We start from the raw sequence: 26314 nt of genomic DNA, 5'->3' as shown, positions 1-26314 counted from the left end.
ACTTACACACTGATACACTTCTCACTAAGTGCTTAAAGCCTGATACCATTTTCCTTTTGCTTATGTTTCTTGATGACATTTGCTATAAAAGTGAAAAAACAGTTTAAAAATTCTCATTACATATATAAGGTTTATTAATCATCAAATAAATCAATAACTTTGTAGAAAATGTTTCTTTAGAATGCCTGTATAAAGCGTATAGAGGAGGCTGGGTATATAAACAGATTTCTTACCTAAATATGTGGGAAATGGCTAATTATTTGGAAGAAGAGGCAAAAAGAATCATGCAGATCTCACTGCAGCACAAAGAGGATATTTGAATAGATTTGACCGCATTCTCTATTTCCCTCCTTTACCAATTCATGGTTAGATGAGGTAACACCTCTTTGTATTTGGCATTTTGGCAGAGGCATCCTAGAGTGTAGGTCTTTTTACTTTACTTTAGTCACTACCAACATTCCAGGGGAGGATGAAAATCATCTCATTTTTCCAATCGCCATCTGATATCTATCATGTAAATTTCAACCAAGAGATGAGTAGTGGGAGGCACAGATATAACAAGTAAACTAAGATAAAGACAAATTCTAGGGGATGAAAAAGGAAGGACAGATCTCAACTAACAATGGGTAGGAAGAGAAATAGGCAAGAAACAGGTTGGTCATAACAGTTTATTATAGATAAGAGAAGAACCAGTGATTTTTCTGGAAGTTGTTTACTACATGAATGAATGGATGAATAAATAAATATAAAAGTGATGATGATGTTTTTCTAACTTGTACTTTGATGGCAAATACAGGATATTTTCATGAAGAACCATCAGCTGTGCACTCCCATCGCTCATAAATAAATGGACCATAAGTAAAATCTTACTGCTGGTAAATGAGCTCAAAATATTTAAACTAGCATATCAGAATGTGCTAGAAGGATCCAGAATCCAGACAGATCGGCCATCTTAATCTGATACAGTCAAAAGTAAAAAAAAGAAACTTCCTCTCTAAACCCTCAAAAAGTTTCCTTCACTTTCTGGTACATTTAAAAAATTTCATTAAAGTGTAAATAATTATGGAATAATAATACAGTCCTTCATTTAGTATTCTGTTGTTCCTAATTTATTCAAAGTTCTAAGAAAAAAGGAAGAGACTGCTATAGAATGTGTTAATGCTTCAAGACTCAAGGGAGGAGAAGAGTTTTAAAAAATGGAGGTGATGCTTCAATTTATTTCTTTTAGGCTTATTTGCAACATGGACAATGGCTGGCAAGGATTCATTTTCTTATGTTGATTTTCCAAATTAAAAAAAAAATCACCAAATCAATGTAATTCTTTAAGAGGTTTTTTTCTTTTCTTTTTTTCCAATAAAGATAGTTGTTTTATTTTAAACCATTTTATACAGTGTTATTAAGTCATTTTTTAAAATAAAAAACTTCTAAAGCTTTCAAGGTTAAGAAATGGAGGTATCACTTAACTTTCTGATTATGGATCAGCATTTCTTTGCCTATGACTTTGAATAAATTTCTTACATATTTTATAGACCTTCTAACTCTATAAATCTAGTGAATAAAAAAATGTATGTACTTCCTAAAAGTTGGGGCCATTAATAAAAATTCTTTCCCTTTCCAAGAGAGAGCAAGAACAAAAATTCTTCCTCTAAACTTTTTCTATATAAACAAGTAAAACTAGATGCAATAAGTTATGTCATTATATTCTATAATTTTATATTATTCTGCCAGTTGCTCTGTAAAAGAAAACTTATGTATATATATGTGCATAAGGGAAAGAAATACTGCTAAGTAAAGACATGGGGAAAGGAGAGGAGAGATAAAAAGAAAACTTGCAGAGGAATTGAAAGAGAATGGATCAGTAAGATAAAATACAAATGAAGAATGACTATATTTGAGATGTGTTTATTTTATTAGACAAAGTGCATCTCTGCCTGGATCATATTCAAGAAAATGCTCAATTTTACTGACGTGACAGAATTTATTCTCTTGGGACTAACTAGTCGTCCTGATTTACAGCTCCTGTTCTTTGTGGTCTTCTTACTGGTCTACATTGTCACCCTGGTTGGGAATGTTGGTATGATCATACTCATCAGGGTCAGTCCCCAGCTCAACAGCCCCATGTATTTTTTCCTCAGTCACTTGTCTTTTGCAGATGTGTGGTTCTCCTCTAATGTCACTCCCAAAATGTTGGAAAATTTGGTGTCTGAGACCAAAACTATTTCCTACCCTGGTTGTATAGTGCAGTGTTTCTTCTTCATTGCCTTCATCCATGTAGAAGTCTTCATCCTCACTGTGATGGCCTTTGACAGGTACATGGCAATTGGCAACCCTATGCTCTATGGCAGCAGAATGTCAAGGATTGTCTGTATTTGACTGATCTCTTTCCCTTATGTATATGGCTTCTTTATTAGTTGCATCTCCACATTGTGGACCCATGGCTTGTACTTCTGTGGGAACACTGAGATCAACCACTTCTACTGTGCAGACCCAGCCCTCATCAAGATGGCCTTAGCAGGAACCTTCATTAAAGAATACACCATGTGCACAATGGCGGGTCTCAATTCTCTTACTCTGCTAGTCATTATCATCTCCTACATATTTTCCTTATTGCCATCCTAAGAATGCTCTCAGCAGAAGGAAGAAAGAAAGCCTTCTCCACGTGTGGATCTCATTTGACAGCTGTCACCATATTTTATGGAACTCTCTTCTTCAGGTACCTCAGAAGTCCAACTGAAGAGTCCGTGGAGCAGGGGAAAGTTGTGGCTGTGTTTTATATCACGGTGGTTTCCATGTTGAATCCCATGATCTACAACCTCAGGAACAAAGATGTGAAGGAGGCCATGAGCAAAGTGATCAGTAGGACATACTTAATGAAATAAAATAGAAACTTAAAATGTATGATGAGGCCCATGGTTCAATATAAAGGTTAGAATTAACCATTTCTCTTGGATAATGTTGAGAAAAATTGTTATTTTTGTTTTCAATGAACAGACAAAGATACTACACAATTGAATAAGAAATAAGGTATAAGGATAAAAGCAGCACATTGTAAACAGGACTCCCTGGGTCTATAACACATGACGATATGAAAGCATGCTGACAACAGCATCCTTTCCCACACAGTGTCAAATTCGACAGGTCATTTTGTAGCTGGAAGCATTTGTTATGGCTTTTCAGTATTTTACAAGTCCACTCTTTCAATTCTGTTTTTAGAAGAACCATAATGTTCCGTTCTTGCATCTAAATGAGGTGGTGGTTCATGATGTATGTTGTTATTTTTAAATACTGAAATTGACTATTATTTCACTGGTAGTCATTGGTATAATTGTAGACAACAGCCCTGACAGTGGAATAATTTCTGCAGAATATGTTATAAGCTCCATGTAAGAAATGCTAATGAATTTAACTGTATGCTATATGAGTTTACCTTTTCAAATGTATGCTAATTAATTAAATAAGCCTCATTTATATGTAAACATATGTATTTAAATCCTATTTGTATCTTACCTTATAATGACTATCAGAAGGTAATAACACAATCTCATTGGTTAGTTTTGGATTGTATTTCCATAAATCTATTGGGGAAATTGTAGATATATATTTACTTTTTTTTTTCCTTTATTATTGAAGTGTTTTGGGGTTTGGTGGTAGTAGAAAGCAGCTGAACCCTCATTGGTTCTAACACATGCATTTGTAACTTGTCATTCATTTTATATCTGTTTTTAAAATTAACACATCATCAATATAACAGATGCCCTGAATTGTGTTTTTTTTTAAACGATATTGTTGCCTCTGTTTCAAAATACTTTCACTTAAAAGATGAGAACAATTTGAGGCACAAATTGCTGATTTTGATTGTAAATGCACAAAATCTATAACATTTCTTGTCAAGATTGAAGTCCTGTTCATTTTCTTTTATTTAACAATATTTTGTCAAGAAATTTAAAAAATAAAGCAGGATTTTCACAAATAAAGCAAAATCATGCATGCATTATATATGTGTATATACATGTATATATACCTGTTACACATCCATCCACATGTACATGTATGGATATTTCTGTTTGTACGTGTGTGTGTGTGTTTGTGTGGAGGCGTGTGTTTCAGAGTAGTCAACCTGATCAGGACTTTGCAGGAGTTGCTACTTAGGCTTTTCCAAAGGATCAGACTAGTTGTAACATGAATTACCCAACATAATGATGTCATTTATTACACTTTACGTTGTATTATATGCAGTCTCGTACTGCATTATTTCCCTGCCCACTACATTTAGTGTATAACTCCAAACGGCCTACTTCACCCACAACAGAACTACTTTCTCTACTTAGCTCTCTCCTGACCACAGATTGTAAAACTTAGTCCACTTGAAAACCAAGAGATTTTAAAGCTTGTTATGGCCAGCTGTGTTATTTTAACAATTATAAACAAACTGTATGGGGGGAGGATACAGCTCAAGTGGTAGAGCACGTGCTTAGCATACATGAGTTTCTGGGTTCAATCCCTAGTATCTCCTCTAAAAAAAGTAAGTAAACTTAATTACCACCCCCTCACTGCCAAAATAAAACAATTTAAAATATAATAACAAATAAATAAAATATAAAAATAAAATATTTTAAATAAATAAATAAACTGTATAACCATTCACATAACAGCTCATGCAATGGATACATATATTAGCATATTTATGCTTAATTTAAACGATTTAGAATTTCTTTTTTGCATGTGGTCTGAAGCAAGAAACTAATACTAATTTTCATAAAATATCAATTGCCACTTGTTTTTTTAATAATCTTATCCCTGATAATTTTAAGTGCCAGTAATATTATACATCAACTTGTTTCTATTTCTTTTAGTTCATTCCCCATCATTCTATTCTGTTCTTTAATTAATTAATGACTCATTCATCTAACAAATATTAGCTGAGTGCCTATTATGTACCAGGCAGTGTTTTAGTTATTTGTTATCAATGAGCAAAACAGAAAAAGAAATTCTTGATCTCATGAGTCTAGGGGTGTGAGACATATGTAAACAATTAGCATAATATATAAATAAATCATATAGTATGTTAGATATGTTATGGTGAAATCTGGAAAAAATATCATGATATAAAGGAGCAAAAGAGTGCTTCTAATTTAGTTATGGGAATAAAGGTAGATTTCTTTGAGATGATAACTGAGCAAAAAACCTCTGCAGGTGGTTTAGAGCTGAGCCACGCAGTTGTGTGCTAGGTCAAAATTTTAGTTTCAGGGACTCATACTTGTTTCATCTTTCACTGGAAAAGTGGAGTCACACAGATCGTGAAGTACAGAACATGGGACTGGCTTATGCAGGCTAAGTGACACCATCACCAGGTTTAGTGTGATGCAAACTCAAAGCAAATCATGTCATTTGATCCCAGGACACCTTCAAAATAACTTGAGTTTGAGTTTGGGAAAAAATAAAATTGTGCAAATTGTAACAAAAATAAAATAAAATAAAAACCACAAATCTCATCAGTATGTGTTCCTCTGGAGATGCACTTTCCCCAGGATCATTTCTGGTGAAAGCCTCTTAATTGCTTCTTTTTTCTAATGTAAACATTTAAGGAAAACTTCTGTGTCCTTCCAGTTTCTCTTTTGCCTGGTTCATGTTGTTTGCCATCTCTTCTACAGCCTCCACTGTTCAATTCTGCATCCTTTCTGGGAACACTTCTCTTCATTCTGAGGTTGGTACACAAATGCATTGATCTGGAACTGGAAAATGAAGGTTGCATCTTGAATTTTATTTACATTTATTCCTTATCACTAAAATTAACATGAATTAACATGAATTAATTCATAAATGTTATCTGTGTGTAGATTTGTATTTGTGTGTGTCAGAGAGAGAAACAGAAAGAAATTTTCTATAGAGATTTGATTATTTGATTATTGCAAACTATTAATGGAAGCTACAGTTTCCAGGAGTGCATTTAATATTTAATAATAATTGTGCCTTGAATATTTATTATGTGTTAGTGTGTAATAAATCTTTTCATATTCACAAACACACAAAGAAATTAATACTGTTATTATTGTTACATCATATTAGTATAGTGAAACTATAAACAAAACAAGAGTAATCCTGTCCAAGTTCTTAAATAAGTCATGGAGCCAGAATTCAGCCAATGTCTGACAAAGCAACAGAATGGAATACTTAATAATTTCTCATGCCTGAACCTGAAGGAGAAAGAATCCACATTCATGGGTAACTTAATTTGAAATACAAAATGCTGCAACATGGCTGTTTGGGTACATCTGCTTTGCCTGGAGATGGTGAGGAAAATCCTGTAAGTGCTTCTCAGTTTCCCAGACCCTCCATTCTTCCCCAGACCTCACACCCACTAAGATCAGAGCTGATCATTCCACTTTGCTGTGAGCTCACCATCACTCTGTATCATCTGGCTAATCACCACGCAAGTTTGCATGGATTTAATTTTTGCAAAGTACTAACAACACCACTTTTTTATATCTTCTTTTTTTTTCTCAGGCATCCTTGGTTGCCTGTAATTAGATCTGGTTTTCAAACAAGAATTCCTCTATTGCTAATCTTTGATAAATGCAAGAATGCAAAAACCATGGGCAGCCCAGCCACACTCTGCTGACTCAGCATCATTGCGATCTGTGGAAAGGCTTGTCACCCTGTTCCAGGCACAGACTCTCTCCTTCATCTTTGTATTTCTCCTGTCTTTTGTGATGCTGTCTTAAGCAGATCTTCCATTAATTTCTCTTTGTCTATGAACCTGTGAATCTTAAAAAATCCATTTTTTCTTGTTTAGGGAATTCTATTTCAAAAGTTAATATATTATTTTTTACATTTTTACAAATGAATTAGCATAGTTTGGGCAGTTTACAGATAGATCTGTGATCTGTTTTTCCTGTTCCTGTTCCCATGGACTGAACATGTTCACAGGCAGCTCGATATGATCCTACAGCACGTTCAGGACAGATACAGTCCTGCGTCAGTATCTGAGAGGGGTGCGTTCCAGGACCCCTGCTGCCTCCCAGGTTACCGAAATCTGCAGATGATCAAGTCCCTTCTATAGAAAGGTGTAGTTTTTGCATATAACTGATGCACACCCTCTCATATACTTTAAATCATCTCTAGATGATGTCTAACACACAATGTGATGCAAATGTTATGTAAATAGTTGCCATAGCCTGGCAAATTCAAGTTTTGGCATTTGGAACTTTCTGGATTAAGAAAATATATATTTTCTATTCGAGGTTGTGGAACCTGCAAGAGTGCTGACTGTACTCATAATACGTTTGCTCTCCTTTCCAGACTTCCTCGGCCCTGCTCTAAAGCTGAGCACGTAGCAACACACTACAAAAGTGTACAACCAGCAGAGAGGGAGAATATTTTATCAACTTGTTTTCCTACTTGGTATTACCTGTTTTTTCTTTTTTCCCAAACCTATGACAACAGTTTTTTGAGGGTTAAAAACAAAGTTGAACAACAAGGTTTTAATTTGAGTAGGCATCAATATTTAACAAAATAGTTAAAAAATAATTTATCTCTATGTCAGAATGATTCCACGGAAGTTCAAAAAATAAAAAGATGTGAAGATCTGGGTTGTCACAGGCGATATATATGAATACAGAAGCAGGTTGTGATGCCCTTGCTCCACACTGTCAAGAGAAAACCATACCATCACCATATTCACTCAGTCGCCTGTCGTAACGCAACTGGTTTATAATTTTGTTTGCATTAGTTTCCATTTTTTTAGCTTTATAAGTGCCACACGTGGTTACTGAGCATATCTGAGAAACTTTGGAATAAAAAAACGCCCCAAAACAAAAAAATACTTCCATATTACTACTTTCCACCTCGTGATTTGAAGTCACCTTTTATTTCCTAAAGACTCATAAATATATTCCTTTAAGGAGATAATATAAGTTTTATAACATGAATGATAAATTGGTAGATAAATAATTTTAGTAAATTTATTAATACACATACTATGAATCATAAGCTGAGCAATAGCAAAACAAGCGCTTGACTTAATCTTTAATATAATTTTAAGGAAACTGCTTTAGGCATAGATTGATGCCAAACTATTATCCAAAGTGATCACATGTGTTCTCTAAGCTTTAATGTGTCTGTGTCTAACTACGTATTCTTAAACCCAAATGGTCACGTCAAATTGACCATCGAAAACTCTTCGAGGGGAGAATGAGTTCCATAAAGGTGACATGAGGCCTTGGGATGGGGAGTTGGGTGGATAGGGAGAAGAAACCAAAATTATACAGAAAGAATGGTATTCTTTACATCACAAAACAAAAGATTTTATCTTTTCCAATTTTAACTCTTATTATTCCTAATATTTTTAAGCCATGAGTTAATGCTTCAATTTTTTACTAATTAGCCTAAGACCAAGGAGTCATTTGTCAGTCTAATTTACTTGGGTTCGTAGCATTCTCCTTCCTCATGAAAACCTTTTCTTTCCAAAAGGGGTGAGTAGAAGGCAGTGGATTACCTTCATGAATAAGAGTCTATTTATTTTCACTCTGGCAATGAGGTCATCTTCTTACCTGCTGTGATCTTTCTTGGTCATAACCCTAAGATAACTTTGGATACGCATCAGAGGGTAGTTGCACAAAGTATAATCCTGGAGGTAAAAACAAGGGTTTGGGGAATAATCAAATGACATTTAGCCCTTGGAGAGCATGGCACAGTCCCAAATCCAACAAACTTATTGCCCTGTTGCAAAGCTCTCTCAGGAATCTTTTTTGATAGAATTACTCCCTGTGTTCCAAAGATCTTCGATGTTTGCTAATTTTGAGGAACTCTCTCTCTGTGTCTCTCTTTTTGCTTTATTATTCTCTCTCCTCTCCTTCATTTTTAAGCTAAGTAAATGCCAGCTAGACTAAGTATAATAGAATTCTTTCCCACACAGCTTCTCACAGTTTACCTTTACTAGATAAGTCATGTGTCTCTAAGAGTTTGCAGAAGATACAAAGATTTCTCATTATCTGATGAATGAACCCTTGTGGATTTTTCTCCACAATACCTATTAACAGCATACACAGCACTAGTGTTTCTATAGGAAAATAATTTTGGAAATATTGTTTTAGAAAAATGTTCCTATGATACAACTTATATCCAGGAAGAACTCCATTGATCACCAAGGAAAAGGCAAACAGTCCCCATTTTCTGCCTCCAGCATAATTCTGTAAGAGTACACCATGGTTTTAGAAAGACCATTGACATCAACACCACTCTGAAGAGACATTGATCTCCTTGTCTTAGTTCTATTTGACTTTCCAGAATGTAAGAGCGGATGATGTCTAGTAGATTACAATTACACGTTAGAGATGCCAAGAGTCCGTGTCCAGGTACTGTGCACAATGTAGGAATGTGTATAAATGGCTTACACCTTTATTTTGATGATTGCTGTGATCAGTTCATCCCTCTTTAAATGAGTCCAAGGATGAGGTTAGATTAAAAATAAATTTTATTTGACATTTAGGGCTGGTGAATTATTTGATTAAGTGACTTCCTTCTCTAATCATGGAGAATATGCCTATAATGAAACAGATAAAATAGTAATTTTGAGTGATGATAAAAAGAGAACTATAGCCCTCCAAAATATCTTCAAAATATGAAAATACCAAACAAACCAGTGTTGGAAACAAGGGATGTTAAAGAAGTGGTCTTGGAAATTTGGCAAATTCACTATCAAGTACTAGCGTGTTTCAATCACATTTTGTACACCTGTTATGTAAGTGGGGCTCTGTATTTATCCAACCAGGTAGCCTTCCAAGAGCACTTTACATTAGCAAGTGCTCAGAAATGATTTGCTGAAAAGAGTAGCAAAATGCAGTCATAGATGTATAATAAAGAAAAAAATGAAAAAAGGCATGGATAAAAATGTAAATTATTACATGGTTACTATGTGATTTTGAAATTTATTTCCTTGTAGTTATCACAGGGATTTGTAGCTAATATTGACCCAGAACTGAGAAAATGCTCAATTTCACTGATGTGACAGAATTTATTCTCTTGGGACTCACCAGTCATCAGGAATGGCAAGTCGTCTTCCTCATCATTTTCATGGTGGTCTACATCATCACTGTGGTGGGTGATATCGGCATGATCATGTTAATTAAGGTCAGTCCACAGCTCAGCAGCCCCATGTACTTTTTTCTAAGTCATCTGTCATTTGTGGATGTGTGGTTTTCTTCCAATGTCACCCCTAAAATGTTGGAAAACCTGTTATCAGAGACAAAAACTATTTCTTACGCTGGTTGCTTGGTACAGTGTTTCTTCATTATAGCCCTTGTCCGCGTAGAGATTTTTATTCTCGCTGTGATGGCCTTTGACAAGTACATGGCAATTGGCAACCCTCTGCTCTATGGCAGTAAAATATCAAGGCTTGTCTGTATGCGACTGATTTCTTTCCCTTACATATATGGCTTTCTGACGAGTCTGGCAGCAACGTTATGGATGCATGGCTTGTACTTCTGTGGGAAAATTGAGATCAACCACTTCTACTGTGCAGACCCAGCTCTCATCAAGATGGCCTGTGCTGGGACCTTTGTTAAGGAATATTCGATGATCATACTTGCAGGCATTAACTTCACTTATTCTCTAACTGTAGTGATCATATCTTACCTATTTATTCTCATTGCCATTCTGCGGATGCACTCAGCAGATGGGAGGCGGAAGGCCTTTTCCACCTGTGGCTCCCATTTGGACAGCGGTTGTCATATTTTATGAAACTCTTATTTTCATGTATTTCAGACGTCCCACCGAGGAGTCCGTGGAGCAGGGGAAAATGGTGGCTGTGTTTTACACCACAGTGATTCCCATGTTGAATCCCATGATCTACAGCCTCAGGAACAAAGATGTGAAGGAGGCCATGAGCAAAGTGATCTTCAGAACATTTTTAACTAAATAAAATAGAAAGTTTAAATGTCTGATGAGACCCATGGCTCAGTAAAAGGGGAAGAAATTAACCGTTTCTCTTGGATAATTTTGAGGAAATTTGTTATTTTTGTTTTCAATGAACAGACAAAGATACTATACAATTCAATAGGGAAGAACGGTGTAAGGACAAAAGAAGCACATTGTAAACAAGACTCCCTGGTTCTATAATGCATGAAACCATGCTGATAATTTCATTTATTATTTTTCCTTCCACACAATAGTAGATTATTTTGTAACTGGAAGTATTTTTTTATGGGCTTTCAGTATTTTAAAAGCCCACTCTTTCAATTCTGAGTTTAGAAGAACTATTATGGTCCCTTCTTGCACCTAACATAGGCATTGACGCAGGATATATGTTGTTACTTTTAAATGCTTAAATTGACTGTTATTTCACAATAAGTCACTGGTATTTTTTTCTTTCCTATTTTATGTCTTTTTAAAATTTTTATTGAAGAAAAGGTGGTTTGCAATGTGTTAATTTCTGATGCATGACATAGTGATTCAGCTATTTATATATATTATTCTTTTTCATATTTTTTTATTATAGACTATTACATAATATTGAATATAGTTCCCTGTGCTATTCAGTAGGACTTTATTGTTTATCTATTTTATACATAGTAATTAGTATCTGCAAATTTTGGTCTCCCGACATCTCTTCACCTTCCCACCCTCCTGAAAACCATAGTTTGTTTTTTATGTCTGTAAGTCTGTTGCTGGTTTTTAAATAAATCTATTTGTGTCATTTTTAAAAATTTCACATATAAATGATATCATATGGTATTCTTCTTTCTCTTTCTAGGTTACTTCATATATTATGATGTTCTCCAGGTCCATCTATGTTGGTGTAAATGGCATTATTTTATCCTTTTATATGGCTGAGTAGTATTCTATTGTACATGTGTGATATATTTATATATACATATGTATGTGTGTATATATATATAGAGAGAGAGAGGGAGAGAGAGAGAGACAGAGAGAGAACATCTTCTATATTCAATCATCTGTTGATGGACATTCAGATTGTTTCCATCACTTGGCTATTGTATATAGTGCTGCTATGAACACTGTTGAGCATACACCTTTTTTAATTAGAGTTTCATTTGGATATGTACCCAGGAGTGGGATTGCTGGATCATATGGTAAGTCTAATTTTAGTTTTTCAAGGAATGATCATACTGTTTTCCATAATGGGTGCACCAGGCTACATTTCCACCAACACTGTAGGAAGATTTCCTTCTCTCCACAGCCACTCCAGCATTTATCATTTGTGGACTCTTTAATGATAGACATTCTGACTGGTGTGAGGTGATGCCTCATTATAGTTTTGATTTGCATTTCTTTGATAGTTAGTGATATTGAGCATTTTTTTCATGTGCCTATTAGCCATTTGTATGTTTTCATTGGAGAAATGCTCATTTAGGTCTTCTTTTCATTTTTAGATTGGGTTGTTTGTTTTTTTGTTATTGAGTTGTACTGGCTGCTTGTATATTTTGGAAAGCCCTTGTTTAAAATATGGTTTTAAAGCATTTTAATACCTGTGAGCAAATGGATTTAGATGTTTCATTTTGAAAGCACAGTTTTCACTTAAAGAATTAAATTGATACTCATGCGGAATATTTTGCACATTTGTGACTTAGGTACGGTACATAAGTACTTTAAAATAAGTTTGTATTTGAAAGAAATAAAATATTGGGGGTGTCTATCTGTCATTAACATTGACATGTACTGATATAATATATTAATATAATCTGGTTCTCTCTTGCACCTCATTTAGGCAAGTATAAGCATGAGGCAACAACCTTACAACTTGAACTTCCATAAAGTGTCTGTGTCCTCTAATAAAAATAAATAAATGAATAATAAATAATCTTCTCTTTTGATTTAGAAAATACATAGCTACTGAAAGTTCAATCACACATTTAAATGATGCATTTAAGTAATCACAAATTGATCTGCAAAGATATAAATATAAATGAGATTGGTGCAGTATGAGAACAAACATTCTTTTGTGGCCATTTTTGAGATTTTATTTTCCTTAAGGGAAACCAGTGATGCATATGAACTCATTTCCACATACAAGCACATACATCATGGTCAAAACTTTAAAGCTATTTGCATGTAAATAAATTGCTTATTCAGATTAAATTATAATAATATTACTTTGCTTAGAGTTGCAAAACTTAAACCCCTAAAAGAATTTAAGATTTTATTTACTTATTGTTACTTTTAAGTGAGTTAAATGTAATTTCTTTTGGCAGTAAAACCATTAATTCACCATTTATTGGAAAACTTGGCATACCAAATTAGTTGCTGATTACTAACAAATTTTAAAATATGGTTTTAAAGCATTTTAATACCTGTGAGCAAATGGATTTGGATGATCTTTGTTACATCTTTTTCTTCAAAAGCGAACTGCTTTCTCTACTTACTTTCTGGAGTGTTGGTTTAGTGTTACATGAAGAATGATGACAGCAAGGTAAATGGCTCAATCATGTTCCTGGTTTGAGTTTCCAGATTTCAAATAAATTTGTGGGTGACCTTGATCTAATCATTTCTTGTTATTCATCCACTTAACTTTTAGGTTCTAGTGTCTGGCTCCGAGATCTTTTCTGGCTCATAATTTCCATGAGTTTGGATTCTTGAGCAGAATATAAAGCAATTTTGCCATTTGCTGAAAATTCAGGATAGTTTTGTAAAATACTTATAAAACTACACCTTAATGTTACATTCATTTCTACATCTATCAACATCATTACATTTCAGCATTTCCAACATAAAGTGTATTTATCTTTCTCTGTCACTCTCTCTATATTTTGCTCTCTCCAACACACACACACACACACACACACACACACACACACACACACACTTTCTTCTTTTTAAATGTACATTTACTTGAGAGAGTGCATTCTACATTATAATAGCATGGTGCCAAAGAGTTCACCAGATGCACTGTCTTCATAATGAGTGAGAAGGAACTTAGGAGTTGTGGGTACTCAGGGATAAAGAATGCAGAAGAAAACTTTGCCTGAGCATTATTTTGCAGATGAACTTGGGGTAGTATATAGTTTAGAGTTTATGAATGATCCACATTGGCATTCTGTTTCTTTAACCTGTTAGCTACCTAAACTTGGTAGAAAAACTTAACCTCGGAGTTATTTTATGTATGCATATTTTTATCCTTCAACATAACAATGATATTGACCACAGTCCTACAGAGGTGGCAACTTCATACTTGTGAACTGTTTATAAGAGAAAATGCAAAAAGAATTTCAAGTCTTTGAGAGCTTTGTACAAGACAGACATTGTCCTGAGAGTTAGCCCTATGTTATCTGAGATCCCCGCCCCAGCCTAGGAGATAGTAGTCTCACATTCTGCAGATGAGAACTGAAGCTGAGAATTGTTACTCACCCAATGACACATAATTAAAGTGCAGAGTTAAGAAGGTTTGATTCCTGATCCTTCTGACATCAAAGTCAATGCTCTACTGACTCCCAGAAGAGCCTCAATTAAGTGAGACAAGTTGTTCTACTATAATCAACTTCTTCAAAAATGACCTCTACTTTTACTCATTCTCTGCAGATGTTTCCAAATGGTCTTTGAGGCATCTGCCATGTGTCTAACATTCATGAGATGCGTAGGGCAAGCATTGCTGTGATGGTCTCTCCTGAGAGATGATGCTTACTAGAAATGTAGCATAACAGACATGAAAACGACTGACCAAAAGCTTATAATGCAAACCATGACTGTTTTTCTGAGGTGCATAATTGCCAGGTGTGAATGGAAGGGAGCAGAACCCATGTGAAGGTGGGAGAGATTAAACCATTATATTAAGAATTTTGATTTCTTAATTTTAGAACCATAAAAAGTAGTCTTCTGATTAACAATCCTTAACTTCTCTTACCCCTGAGATGTTTCTAGAATTTTAAGTATCGCTTCTTTCATAATTACCTGGGTAGTTCCTTGGGGAGATGCTCTCAGTCCTATCAGTGTTTAAGGTTTTATTATAAATAGTGAGCCATTATCATTTGGTTTTCTCACTGCTGAAGGTAGGTCTGCAAATTTTACACTCTTTACAATACAGATTAATGCAGTCACATCTTTTAATTTTTATTCTTGTTTTGAAGAGTAGACTAAAACCTCATTTGTAGACATATTGGTTATCACAGGGTTTTATTGTGTGGAAATATATTACAGGGAAATAGTCTTATTTGTATCCACAGTTATTTAAAACTTCATATGTGTGATCTAGCTACAATGGGGATTAACAAAAAAATTATCCTGCATTATTTATCCTTTTACCTCTTCTCTACAATGACCATTGATTTTCACATTGTGTTTTAAAATAAATGTGGATGGAGTTGAAGATTTTGTGTCAGTGGAAATGATTAGAGCAGTAATTATACCTTCACTGTTTCTCTTCATGAGAAATTCCAAAAACATTATTAAAATTCATTTTTAAAACTCATATGTTACACATGCTATATTTTTAATTGTTTAATAGATGATGCACACTTATATAATAAATTGGCTCTATCCCAGAAGTCACTTGACCGTCTGATCCTAGGATTCCGGGATTGCCTAACCTTGAGTGGTAGCGTGAAGCAGTGGTCCATTTACTCTGTACTTCAGCCTGCTCTAGGGTCATGCAAAGCTCTTCTGGTTCATCAAGAATGAACTATTCAAAGGATAATTTTCTTCTTTTTTGGAGGATACTCAAACTGAAAATTTAAATGTAAAGAAATAGAATATTGGAATAGGTTATCAAAGAGGCAGCAATATAAGATTATTAAGGATACAGCATGGAAGTTGAATTAATTGGTTTGCATCTCAGTCTGACCAGTTAGCAGATGTCTGATCCAGGGAGACCTTCTTAGCCTTTCAGTGCTTCAGTTTCCACAGTTTTAGATTGACTACATGAATAGAACCTGGTCCTTCAAAACTTTACATGCAAAAGGTTTAGTAAGCACTCAACAAAAATTAGCTATTCTTACTCATATTTTAAAGCTGAGACAGTTGCCACTAAAACAATCTTTCCTAGAGGCTTTAATGATATTGGAATACTGTAATGCATTACATAAAGCTGATCTAGAGATCAGGACACTTTAAAAAATCTGAAGTGTGAATATTGCTGAGTATCAGTTATATTTAACAGCTAAGCCGGGCAGTTTAAAGAGTTCCAAGATGAATGAGACAAATGCTACTATCACAGAGCTAGCGATTATGTGTAGAGGAAGAAAAATGCACACATCATGCAGGAAGCAAAATTGGAGTAGTTTTAGTCTATGTTTCTTAGATGCTTTGATGCTTTTGTTAAATATATTTTATGCTTAGTAGTACCATTAACCCAGTCAAAGTCTGTTGGTTGGAAAGTATGGGCTCATTGAGCAGGGTCAGGAGTTTTTACATAGCAAAAATCCCCGACCTTAGCTCTGCTTCCTAACCAGAGTCTGCAACTCTCATCTGGCTGAGTATTTCCACACTTAAGAGAAGCCAGATGATCTACAATCATGGAAATCTACAGTAAGGAGGAAGCCAGATCAGAAATGAAACTTCAGTGCCTCCTATCTTATGTGCCCAATTTACTTTATACGTGGTGTATTTCATCCCCATATGAATAATCAGAGATGGGAAAATAGTTCATAAAGACTAATTAACTTCCTAAATGTCCTCTGCTATGGATTGGAGGGGATTGTGATATAATCATAGAATTTACACACTGTTTAATGTTAAAGGAATGGCTCTAGAAACACTCTTTTTCAACATGGCAAGCTAAGAGTTCCTTTTGCATTTTCATTCTCTTCTTCCCCATATTTCTACATGGCTGGCTTCTTCTCACTAAGTAAAAGAATCATATTTGCAAAGAGATCTTCTATCACCCTGTCTGCATCCTGCCTCTCCTTATTTCTGATCCCATTGGCAAACTGTGTATTTGTCACTGTGGCTCCAATCCCTGAAGTATCTCACTTGTATATTTATCCTTTACTTCTTTTCATTGAGAATAAATTATGATGCAGGCCAAAATCCTGTATATCTTGTTTAACCTCCTATTTCCAGAATTTAGAATACTTCTAGATATAACAAATATATCTGACATATAACTGGCTTTGATGTTTGTAAAATGAATTAACCTAAGCAATTACAAGCAAAGACCCATTTATATGTCAGTAACATCCCCTTCAAACACAATTAATATGGAGAGCTTAAATTCCCAAGATGATGGTAATTATACAGATGCAGCCTTAAGAACTCACAGCAAATTTTTATTTCTTGGAGAAGTCAACAGGGGAAATGTATTAAAAGGAGAAAGATTTCTTGGGAACATTTTCCTTGTAGTGACATTAAATTTGAATATAAATAGGCATAGAATTGATTGTTCCTGAAAACCAGTGGAATCTGAAATGAGAGACAATAATTATTAAAATGTGTCACCTCAATTTTACCTCATGGCATTTGTCTAGGTACTTATCTATTCACATAATTCTGATGTTGAGTGCTATGTGATTTAACCACCTGTGGTTTACATTTTTTTTAAGATAACAAAAGCTAGTAGAGCCTATGCTTTTAAATCCCTTTCACCTTACCCTGCTAGTAGCAGTCATCAAGCAAGTATAATGTAAGGCTAAACAAACTAAAATGTGATTAGGAATTTCATATGTCGAAAGCATGTGGTATCATATACTGGCATAACGTAGGACTAATATGTCAATAACCAGGTTATAAGACCAACGTATAAGACCACTGTCCCATAAGATTATATAAATAAGAGGCTACTGTCCAAAGCATGTGAAAATAGGTCAGTTAATGTCACATGTGTGTTGGTATTTTTACTGACATTGAGAGCCAGCTACCATACTGGAAGATAGCATTCAGTGGAGTTTCAGAGGATCCACTCTACTGACTTGCCGGTGAGTACTAAGTGGCTAGCTGACCTGAGTGAACACTTAACACTGATGAGTCTCCAGCTGTTTTCTAAAAAGCAATATATTGGAATGGATTTAGTCATTCTCTGACAACTCTCAGTCTGGCTTTAGTCTTATCTGAGCCCTGGGATGTTAACATTATGGTAATAATTTACAAATATAAATATATAGTTCTAGTAATATATGAATGCAATTGTCTACTTTAAGACTAAGAAACTGATATAAATATTGATGGTCATTACCTATAAGACCTACTAAAGGAAATAATTGTGCCTAGATATTCTTTTATGGGACACTGTGTGAAATATACATTAATTTTTTCAATTATTTGAATTAGAATACAGATGCATGTGACTCAAGACTTCCAAGAATAAAACAAATCCATTTTTTTTCTTTCTCCCACAGACAGTACAGGCTGGGTCTCTATGAAGGCAATGCCAAATTTCAGAGATGTGACAGACTTTATTCGTCTGGGGTTGACCAGTCGTCAGGAGCTTCAGGTTCTCCTTTTTGGGGTGTTCCTAGTAGTTTATATGATCACTCTGTTAGGGAACATTGGTATGATTATTTTGATCAGCATCAGTCCCCAGCTTCAGACCCCTATGTACTTTTTCTTAAGTCACCTGTCTTTTGTGGATGTGTGGTTCTCTTCCAATGTTACTCCCAAAATGCTGGAAAACTTATTATCAGAGACAAAAACCATCTCCTACGTGGGGTGTCTGGTGCAGTGTTACTTTTTCATCACCATTGTCCATGTGGAGGTATATATCTTGGCTGTGATGGCCTTTGATCGCTACATGGCCATCTGCAACCCTCTGCTTTATGGCAGTAAAATGTCCAGGACTGTCTGTATTTGGCTCATCTCTGTGCCTTATGTCTATGGATTCTCTGTTAGCCTGATATGCACCCTGTGGACATATGGCTTGTACTTTTGTGAAAATTTTGAAAATAACCACTTCTATTGTGCTGACCCTCCTCTCATCAAGATTGCCTTTGGTGGGGTCCACATCAAAGAATACACCATGATAGCTATTGCTGGGATTAACTTCACATATTCCCTTTCAGTCGTCCTCATCTCCTATATCCTCATCGTAATAGCCATGCTACGCATGCACTCTGCTGACAGGAGGAAGAAGGCATTCTCCACCTGCGGGTCCCACTTGACGGCTGTTATCATGTTTTATGGGACTCTCATATTTATGTATCTCAGGAGGCCCACTGAAGTGTCTGTGGAGCAGGGGAAAATGATAGCTGTGTTTTATACCACAGTGATTCCCATGCTGAATCCTATGATCTACAGTTTGAGAAACAAAGATGTGAAAGAGGCAGTCAACAAAGCAATCATCAAGCGAAACTGGGGGCAGTGAAACTGCAATAGGTATTTCTGAGTACGTTGTTACTTGTGATAAGTGTGCAGGCATGAAAGTTCCTAGCTCAATAGAGACTGTCTAAAGGCAACTCTTACATATACTGAGCTCCAGTCTAACCCAGTGATGCTTTTACCCCATGAATGGCCTCTAAGTACCAAGATTGTTACTCCGCATATGCAACTATATTATTCAAACTGACATATTACACGTTCACAGTGTGTTTAAAATTGTGCAGTCACTGGAGGACTCATAAATAAGTTGAGATAAATACATGGTGTCTTGGAGATATCTTTGTTAGAGTTGAACATGATTTCTATGATGTTTTCTTTACTCAAATTTCATAAGAAATATATAATTTCATGAGGAAAAGAATAGGAATTCATCTCTCTGCCCTGATTACAGAATGCTGATGGACCCTGATTTACCTAATAAATTTTTGATAATGTTCATACACACATGGACTTTTGATAACAAAGTTGTATTCAGAATCTTCAACTAGTGTTATAACACAGTCCTAAGTTTTGTTCTCAGTATGTATAGCTTGATAGTTATCAACACTATTTGTGTGTCAATCTGTTTACTTACCCTGATTCTACTCCTTAGCATGGATTCTGGTTAGTTTTCTTGGTTTTAAAGGGTGAAATATTTATGACGTAAGACTTTTCTGTCTTCATCATAATAAAAAAAAAATGAACCAATATGAGCTTTCTGATATTTAAAAATCTAACCTTTGTTCATAGCCTTCATCCTATTAAACCTTTGGCTGATATGATTTGAAACTATTGTTTGGTTCCAATTTCTTCTCATGAATGTTAAATTCTTTGATTCTGTTTTAGCAGCTTAAATCAAGCTTTCAGGGCTTAGAGTGGATCAACCAGATAAGAAGCCCTATTCAACTAAAAGCCATTGCACTGGGTATGCGTTAAAGTATGGTCAACAACTCAAAATGGTATCCACCAGGACCCAGTTAAAAGTTCTTAAAATCTCACTGTTCCATTTATATAGATTGGTACCCACTTAATCTACATTCATTCTTGCTACAGGAAGAATACAGACTTTTCTTCCCTTAATGACTCTCATCAGCATAAAGGTGAATGGGAAGTAGAAGTAATTTCTGATGATTGAGTTTATTCTTGGGACTAAAGAAGCCCTGTTTACTTACCCTGATTCTACACAGGGCTAATTGAATTAAGAGGAGTGCACAGTGAAAAATGTGCAGGAGGACTCTGAGAAGTAACATATGGTTTTGGAAACACCACTGGGAGGATGGACTAATTCAAGCACAAAAATTATGGCTGCTCAGGCTAATTTACTAATTAACCATAAGCCACTTTCCTTCTGATTGGATCTGAGAAAAGGTAGCTGATGGGAGGAGGGGCTTTCGCAGAGATTGGCATTATAGCCTGGCATTCTAAGACCATATTTTCTCTGATCCTTATGGCAGAAATATTCCTCAAGGTCCACTATTTTATTTTTACTTTTAGAAATAAAACACTAGCTCTCCAGCTGTTAACCACAGTTGCCCTCATTTCTATTAGCCAGGTAGCTAACGTTGTTACAAATGTTTTGGCAATGAGCTGTCAGTAGAAAGATATGCCTAAAACCCAAGGTCATTTCCTCAAGTCAAAGCCACTAGATGTGGACTTTTTCCTTTCTCTTCCTTCTTGAAAATGTTGCCACTGAAATGGTTGCTGTAGACTGAGACAAGAAAGCCACATATGGAGGGTCTAATTGCCTAACCCAAACCCCATAACTCACACTGTCCCCTGAGAAAAGAATCAAATCCTATGTCACTAAGTCACTGCATTTTAGGAGTTTGCTCCTTACAGAGTGTGGCTATAGTGCTGAAGTTGTTCTTATAATTCTTTCCAGAAACATGGTCCTTAGCACCTGGCCTCTGCATCGGACCACTTCCCAGGGCAAATGTTGCCTTGAGGATGAATGTCTCCTCAGAAAATGTCTGTTCTGACACTGAGTATACTGAGCAAAGAAGGGAACCTGGTTCTCTGTCTTAGCCAGAAGGAGGGAAAACTCAACCTCTGGTCTTAGATGATAGGTTGTATCCCCTTTTTCTAACTACTTGGTGAGTCCTTGGACTTGTCATGACCTCCAGCTGTCCATTTAGTTGGTTTTGAATCCCTTTGGCCCCAGCTTCTAGGCGGCTTCTCCTCACTAGTCTTTGCAGGCACTTACAAGTCTCTTTCACAGGCTCAGGGAATCTCAGCCACCTCCTCTGTGCAGTGTTTGTAGGTGTGGACCCGGTGAGCTTCCACCAGATGTTTTAGACAACACATCTTTAGCTCTTCTTACTTGGTATGAGTTGAATTGTGTCCTGATAAAATGAATGTATTCCTTCACCAATTTCCTGCAATGCTGGGACCCTGGTTTTTCTATTAGGCTTTTTGTTTCAGTAAACCAGGCTCTACCTCGGGGAGGTAAGCTATCATCCTTGCTGCCCCGAGAGCTCTTCAAACCCCTCTGAACTTTCTTTTGGCAACTGTGTGATTTTGCAGCAACCTCACCTGAATCCACTGTGCTACCCAGAGGAAGGGGCAGCAGATTCCTTTCCAAAGAGTCACTAACCTTTATATCTCACTCGCATCACCAGGCTCAGGTTGGGACCTTACTGCTTGCTTCCAGGAAAACTGCTCCTCTGTCATTAGGAGATCTCTTCTACTTTCCAGTTTTCTGTATAAACTCTGTGTTAGTCTCTTCACTGTTCAATACAATGCTTTTGGGATTACAGGACAGGCAAAACAAACACAGCAACAACAAAGGTTTTTTTTCTTATTTGAGTTCTTGCCCTTGGCAATTGACAGTCATGACTTCCAAGATTCATTTTTTGGTATGATGCCTCTGCCCCCCAAATTAATTTAGAGCCTGAAAGGCATAATTGTAATTCTGCCTTTCTTCAGAATTTGTACCATTTGTATCCACTTAGAACACCTCATTGTTGATTTAGTGATAGAGTTGGTGTTGGTTAAGGAGGATGTAAAACTAATTTTTAAGATACATAATTTAATATGACAATATTGATGTCTTCACAGAAATCTAAATTCTAAATTTAACCATGAACGCTGTCCTAACCTAACTTGGAATAGCAAGCTAAAGTGGATATCATAGGCTTTTGATTAACTTCTACAATTTCTCTTGCCAGTATTTCCCAAAATATAGCACAAGAGATAATTTCACATAGCACCCAGAGATTGTGTTATTTTAACTTTTTGAGTGTTTGGAATTCTTGTTACTTTATGAAGATTTTGGCATGGATTTTTCTCCTTTGCGATCATTACAGAAAGTTTAGTTTTCAGATTTATTTAAATAAGTTTGTGAGTCAATTAAAATATATTAAGCAAATAATAAATGTGCCAATACATGAAAAATAATAAAGCATAACATTAACTAAAAGTCAGAAAACACAACCCTATGGCAAGTCACTACCATCACACACACACACACACACAAAAGCACACACACTATCTTGTAAAGATAGATAGATAGATAGGTAGATAGATAGACAGACAGATAGATAGACTGATAGATAGACAGACAGAAAGACAGTCAGATAGATAGAGAGATAAACTGACCTACCTAGTTACTCTATACATAGTGTATAGTACAATATGTGTATATTATATATACTGTGGTATATATATATATATATGCTTAATTCAGCAACTTCTCAGGATACTAGCTTTGTATCAGACACTACTTCCCACAGGGTTTTTAAACCACCCTGTCTTTAATTTTTTCAGAGCTCTATTGTTTCTGCAATCTCCAAGACTTTTAAGTCATTCAAGTGGGGCAAAATCTGGTAAGTCATCTGTGAAATTCTCTGTTGCCATACTGTTTTTTATGTTAATTTTAGTCATATATATACATATATCAAAAGAGAATTGTAGGGAAATCTATCGGAGGGACACCAATGGGTTTCCCATGTTGTTCAATTAACTGTGACACTAGGACAGAATCAGCTTTGAACGCCTGACCTTTATAAGCACCACTCAGAAATTAATAATATTTAGGCAACTATTTCCCATCACTGACAGGTGGTTTTGAGAAGCCTGGTTAATGAAAGTCAGAGATGCTATTCAGCATCATCCAGCTAGAAATGGTAATACTCAGGTTTGAACTGAAAAGCACAATTCCAAGAATGAGCTTTTTTTTCTAGTTTACTGAGATGCCATAGCTTGAATGCAGGCAGATTTTGATCCCTGGTCATGCCTGGGTTAGAATCATGAGCCTTTCATGAGATGAAAGCAGAACTGACAGAGAGAATGAAGAAAAGGAATCAGCTCATGGTAGCAGAGGGCTCACACATAATCCTAGCACATACATCATTGGTATAGCTTCACTTCATTCATTTGATAATGAACTTCATTTGTTCATTGCTTGTTCATTTTGCTCATTGTTTATTGTTCACAACTGCATTATCAAATGAACAAAATATATTTCCTGGTTTGCCAGGTTCATCTAACACCTATCACGGTATGTAAGTCATGGTGGCATAATATTATAATTCAGAAGGCTAACTTATTTTGAATCCGTTCACTTTCCAGTTGTCTTATTCCTAGAGGAGGCCATTGAAAGGATTTTTCTGCTAAGTGACTCACAAGATAAACCCTGGCAATTTGGTGGCTCCTTACCCACTCCCTTCTCCTTTGAATGTATGTTCTGCCCACTGTTCCCAAAGTAAGAGGATGCAGGTGTTGTTGAAACCATCTGGATGGTATGTGAAAATGAATCCACTTAAGGCTTCTTTATACATGTTGAAGATTCTGGCAGACAAATGCAGAGATCTACATTCAAGACAAGCCTCAACTGTAAGTTCTTTTCCTTATCAAACCTGCCACCTACCACTCTAAACTGGTCTGTTGCTAGCTGCCTCTTCTCCCAGAGTGTCCATCACTGTGAGGCAGGAAATATTCTGTTTGTTTGTTTTTTGCTCTCCAAGAATGACTCCCAATATAATGCACATGGTAGACATGAACATTTGAATTTATGAGTGAAAATATAATCTATTATATTCCAGTTGAAGTTAAGTGGGTTTTGGGTTATGTCTCTTTATATTACTTGAACATGGAACTATAATCTTGACATCTAATAGCCATCATATTTATCTCTTGGTTTTAAGCTACACCTTCCTGTCCCCCAACCCACTGTAATTTCCTCATACCCCTAAAACTTTAAAAGACCTTTAGAAAGCACAGCTTTGCTTAGGGAACTTAGGGATAGATCTGCATTTTTGTTTTGATAGAATAATATATAAAAGGGAATATGGCTTTCCAAAAACTAATCCTTGTTCCCAGGTCTACACGGTGAAAAATGACTTTCTTTCAAAGGATGTGCTAATCATGCAACTTCAGGGAGTGGCCAGTAGTGAATGTGGGGGTCAGCAGCAGAGAGAGGAATGATGGGTCACAGACAGAGAACATTGGAGGAGGAGGCTATCACATGGAATCACATGGAATCACATGGGGATGGATAAGAAACTTACTTCATCACCATCCTTGCCCCTTTCTCTGTCTTCCACGATATACAAAACAGGAACAATTTTGAAAAGACTGATTAAACCTTATCAGTTGAATAGAAGCTAGTCATGTCAAAGCTATCAGTGTCACATACCCTAAGAGTAGCAATTTGTTAAAAATGTAAATTCTACTCTTTTAAACATTTCATCTTACTATTGATTACATGAAAACTAGAACTCATGTACAAAATCATTTTACTCATATAAAGAATGGTAAAAAAAAATGTACTTCATCAAAAGATTAGAAAAACAACATGTCTATCTGCAAGTGGCATTGTTCCAAGTCAGGCTTTGCTGCAAGTCACTTTTTAAAGTTTATTAGAGGCAGGACATAGCATTTGTCAATGGCTGTCCTCAAGGCATTCTTTACTTCTTGGTTCCTCAAGCTGTAGATCATGAGGCTGAGCATAGGAATGACTATTGTGTAGAACAAGGAGGCCATTTTGTCCATGTCAAGGGAATGATTTGATTTGGGCTACAGATACATGAAGATCAGAGTCCCATAGAATATAGTCACAGTGGTCAGATGAGAGCCACAAGTAGAGAACGCTTTGCACCTCCCTTCTGTTGACTGGATTCTCAGGATGGCAGCCACAATGTGTAAGTAAGAAATAAGGATGGTGGTCAAAGAACTGATCATATTGAATCCAGCAAAGATGAAAATCAAGATCTCCTTGAGGCTGGTGTCTGAGCAGGCAAGGGCCATCAAAGGAACATCATCACAGTAGAAATGATTGATGACGTTGGAGCCACAGTAGATCAGTTGGAAAGTAACAACTGTGTGGAGCAAAGCAACAGAAAAACTATATAAGATGGGGCCCATTACCAGCTGCATACACACCTTTGGGGACATGACCACCATGTAGAGAAGAGGACTGCAGATGGCAACATAGTGGTCATAAGCCATTACTGCAAGAAGGAACATCTCCAAGATCAAGAAGTTCAGGAAAAAGCCCAGCTGTGTGGCACATGCATAGAAAGATATGGACCTGTGTCTGGTCAGGAGGGTCTGCAGGAACTTGGGGGCTATTGATGAAGAGTAGCAAAGGTCTACAAAGGCCAGATTACTGAGAAAAAATACATGGGTGTGTGAAGTCGAGAATCCAATTGGATTAGTGAAATCATCCCAAGGTTTCCTACTAGAGTTAGAGAATATACCACTAAAATGAGCAGGAAGAGAATGAGTTCAATCTCTCTACGGATTGAAGAGTCCAAAAGAATGAATTCCATCACCCTGGTGCTGTTCCTTTCAGTCATTTGTTCCAATCACTCAACTGCTGAAGAAAGATAAGTTAAAGACCAAAAAATTGCTGGGTATAAGAAATTGTCACCAGACATCAACTCTTGTGTGTTTTAGCTTCAGAAATTATTGTTCATTGTGGTAGAATATCAGAACAAACAAACACATCCCATTTGAAACTCTCCTCTCTGGCTGTTCATAATTTTATGAGGTCAAAAGTTGAGTGCTCATAAAAATAAACCAATTAAAGTCTGCAGAGTGAAGATGAAAAAATGAACCATAAGTTTGAAAAGATATTTAA

General features: G+C 36.0%; 1 protein-coding gene and 3 pseudogenes across 1 annotated transcript; 3 read left to right on the top strand and 1 right to left on the bottom strand.

The window, feature by feature from the left end:
* Window positions 1-1950: 1950 nt before the first annotated feature.
* Window positions 1951-2879, top strand: LOC123612857 (olfactory receptor 5M3-like; annotated as a pseudogene).
* A 7105-nt stretch (window positions 2880-9984) lies between these two features.
* LOC105080999 (olfactory receptor 5M3-like) lies at window positions 9985-10918 on the top strand (annotated as a pseudogene).
* Window positions 10919-18298: 7380 nt separating this feature from the next.
* LOC105064465 (olfactory receptor 5M9-like) lies at window positions 18299-19240 on the top strand. The gene has a single exon (XM_010949409.2). The coding sequence runs from the start codon at window positions 18299-18301 to the stop codon at window positions 19238-19240; it is 942 nt and encodes a 313-aa protein (XP_010947711.2).
* Window positions 19241-25074: 5834 nt separating this feature from the next.
* Window positions 25075-26030, bottom strand: LOC105081532 (olfactory receptor 8U3-like; annotated as a pseudogene).
* Between the last annotated feature and the right edge of the window lie 284 nt (window positions 26031-26314).

This window comes from Camelus bactrianus, chromosome 23 (assembly GCF_048773025.1).
Source record: "Camelus bactrianus isolate YW-2024 breed Bactrian camel chromosome 23, ASM4877302v1, whole genome shotgun sequence".
NCBI lineage: Eukaryota > Metazoa > Chordata > Mammalia > Artiodactyla > Camelidae > Camelus > Camelus bactrianus.
Note: the sequence above shows the minus strand (reverse complement) of the source record. Positions and strands in the feature narration are given on the sequence as shown.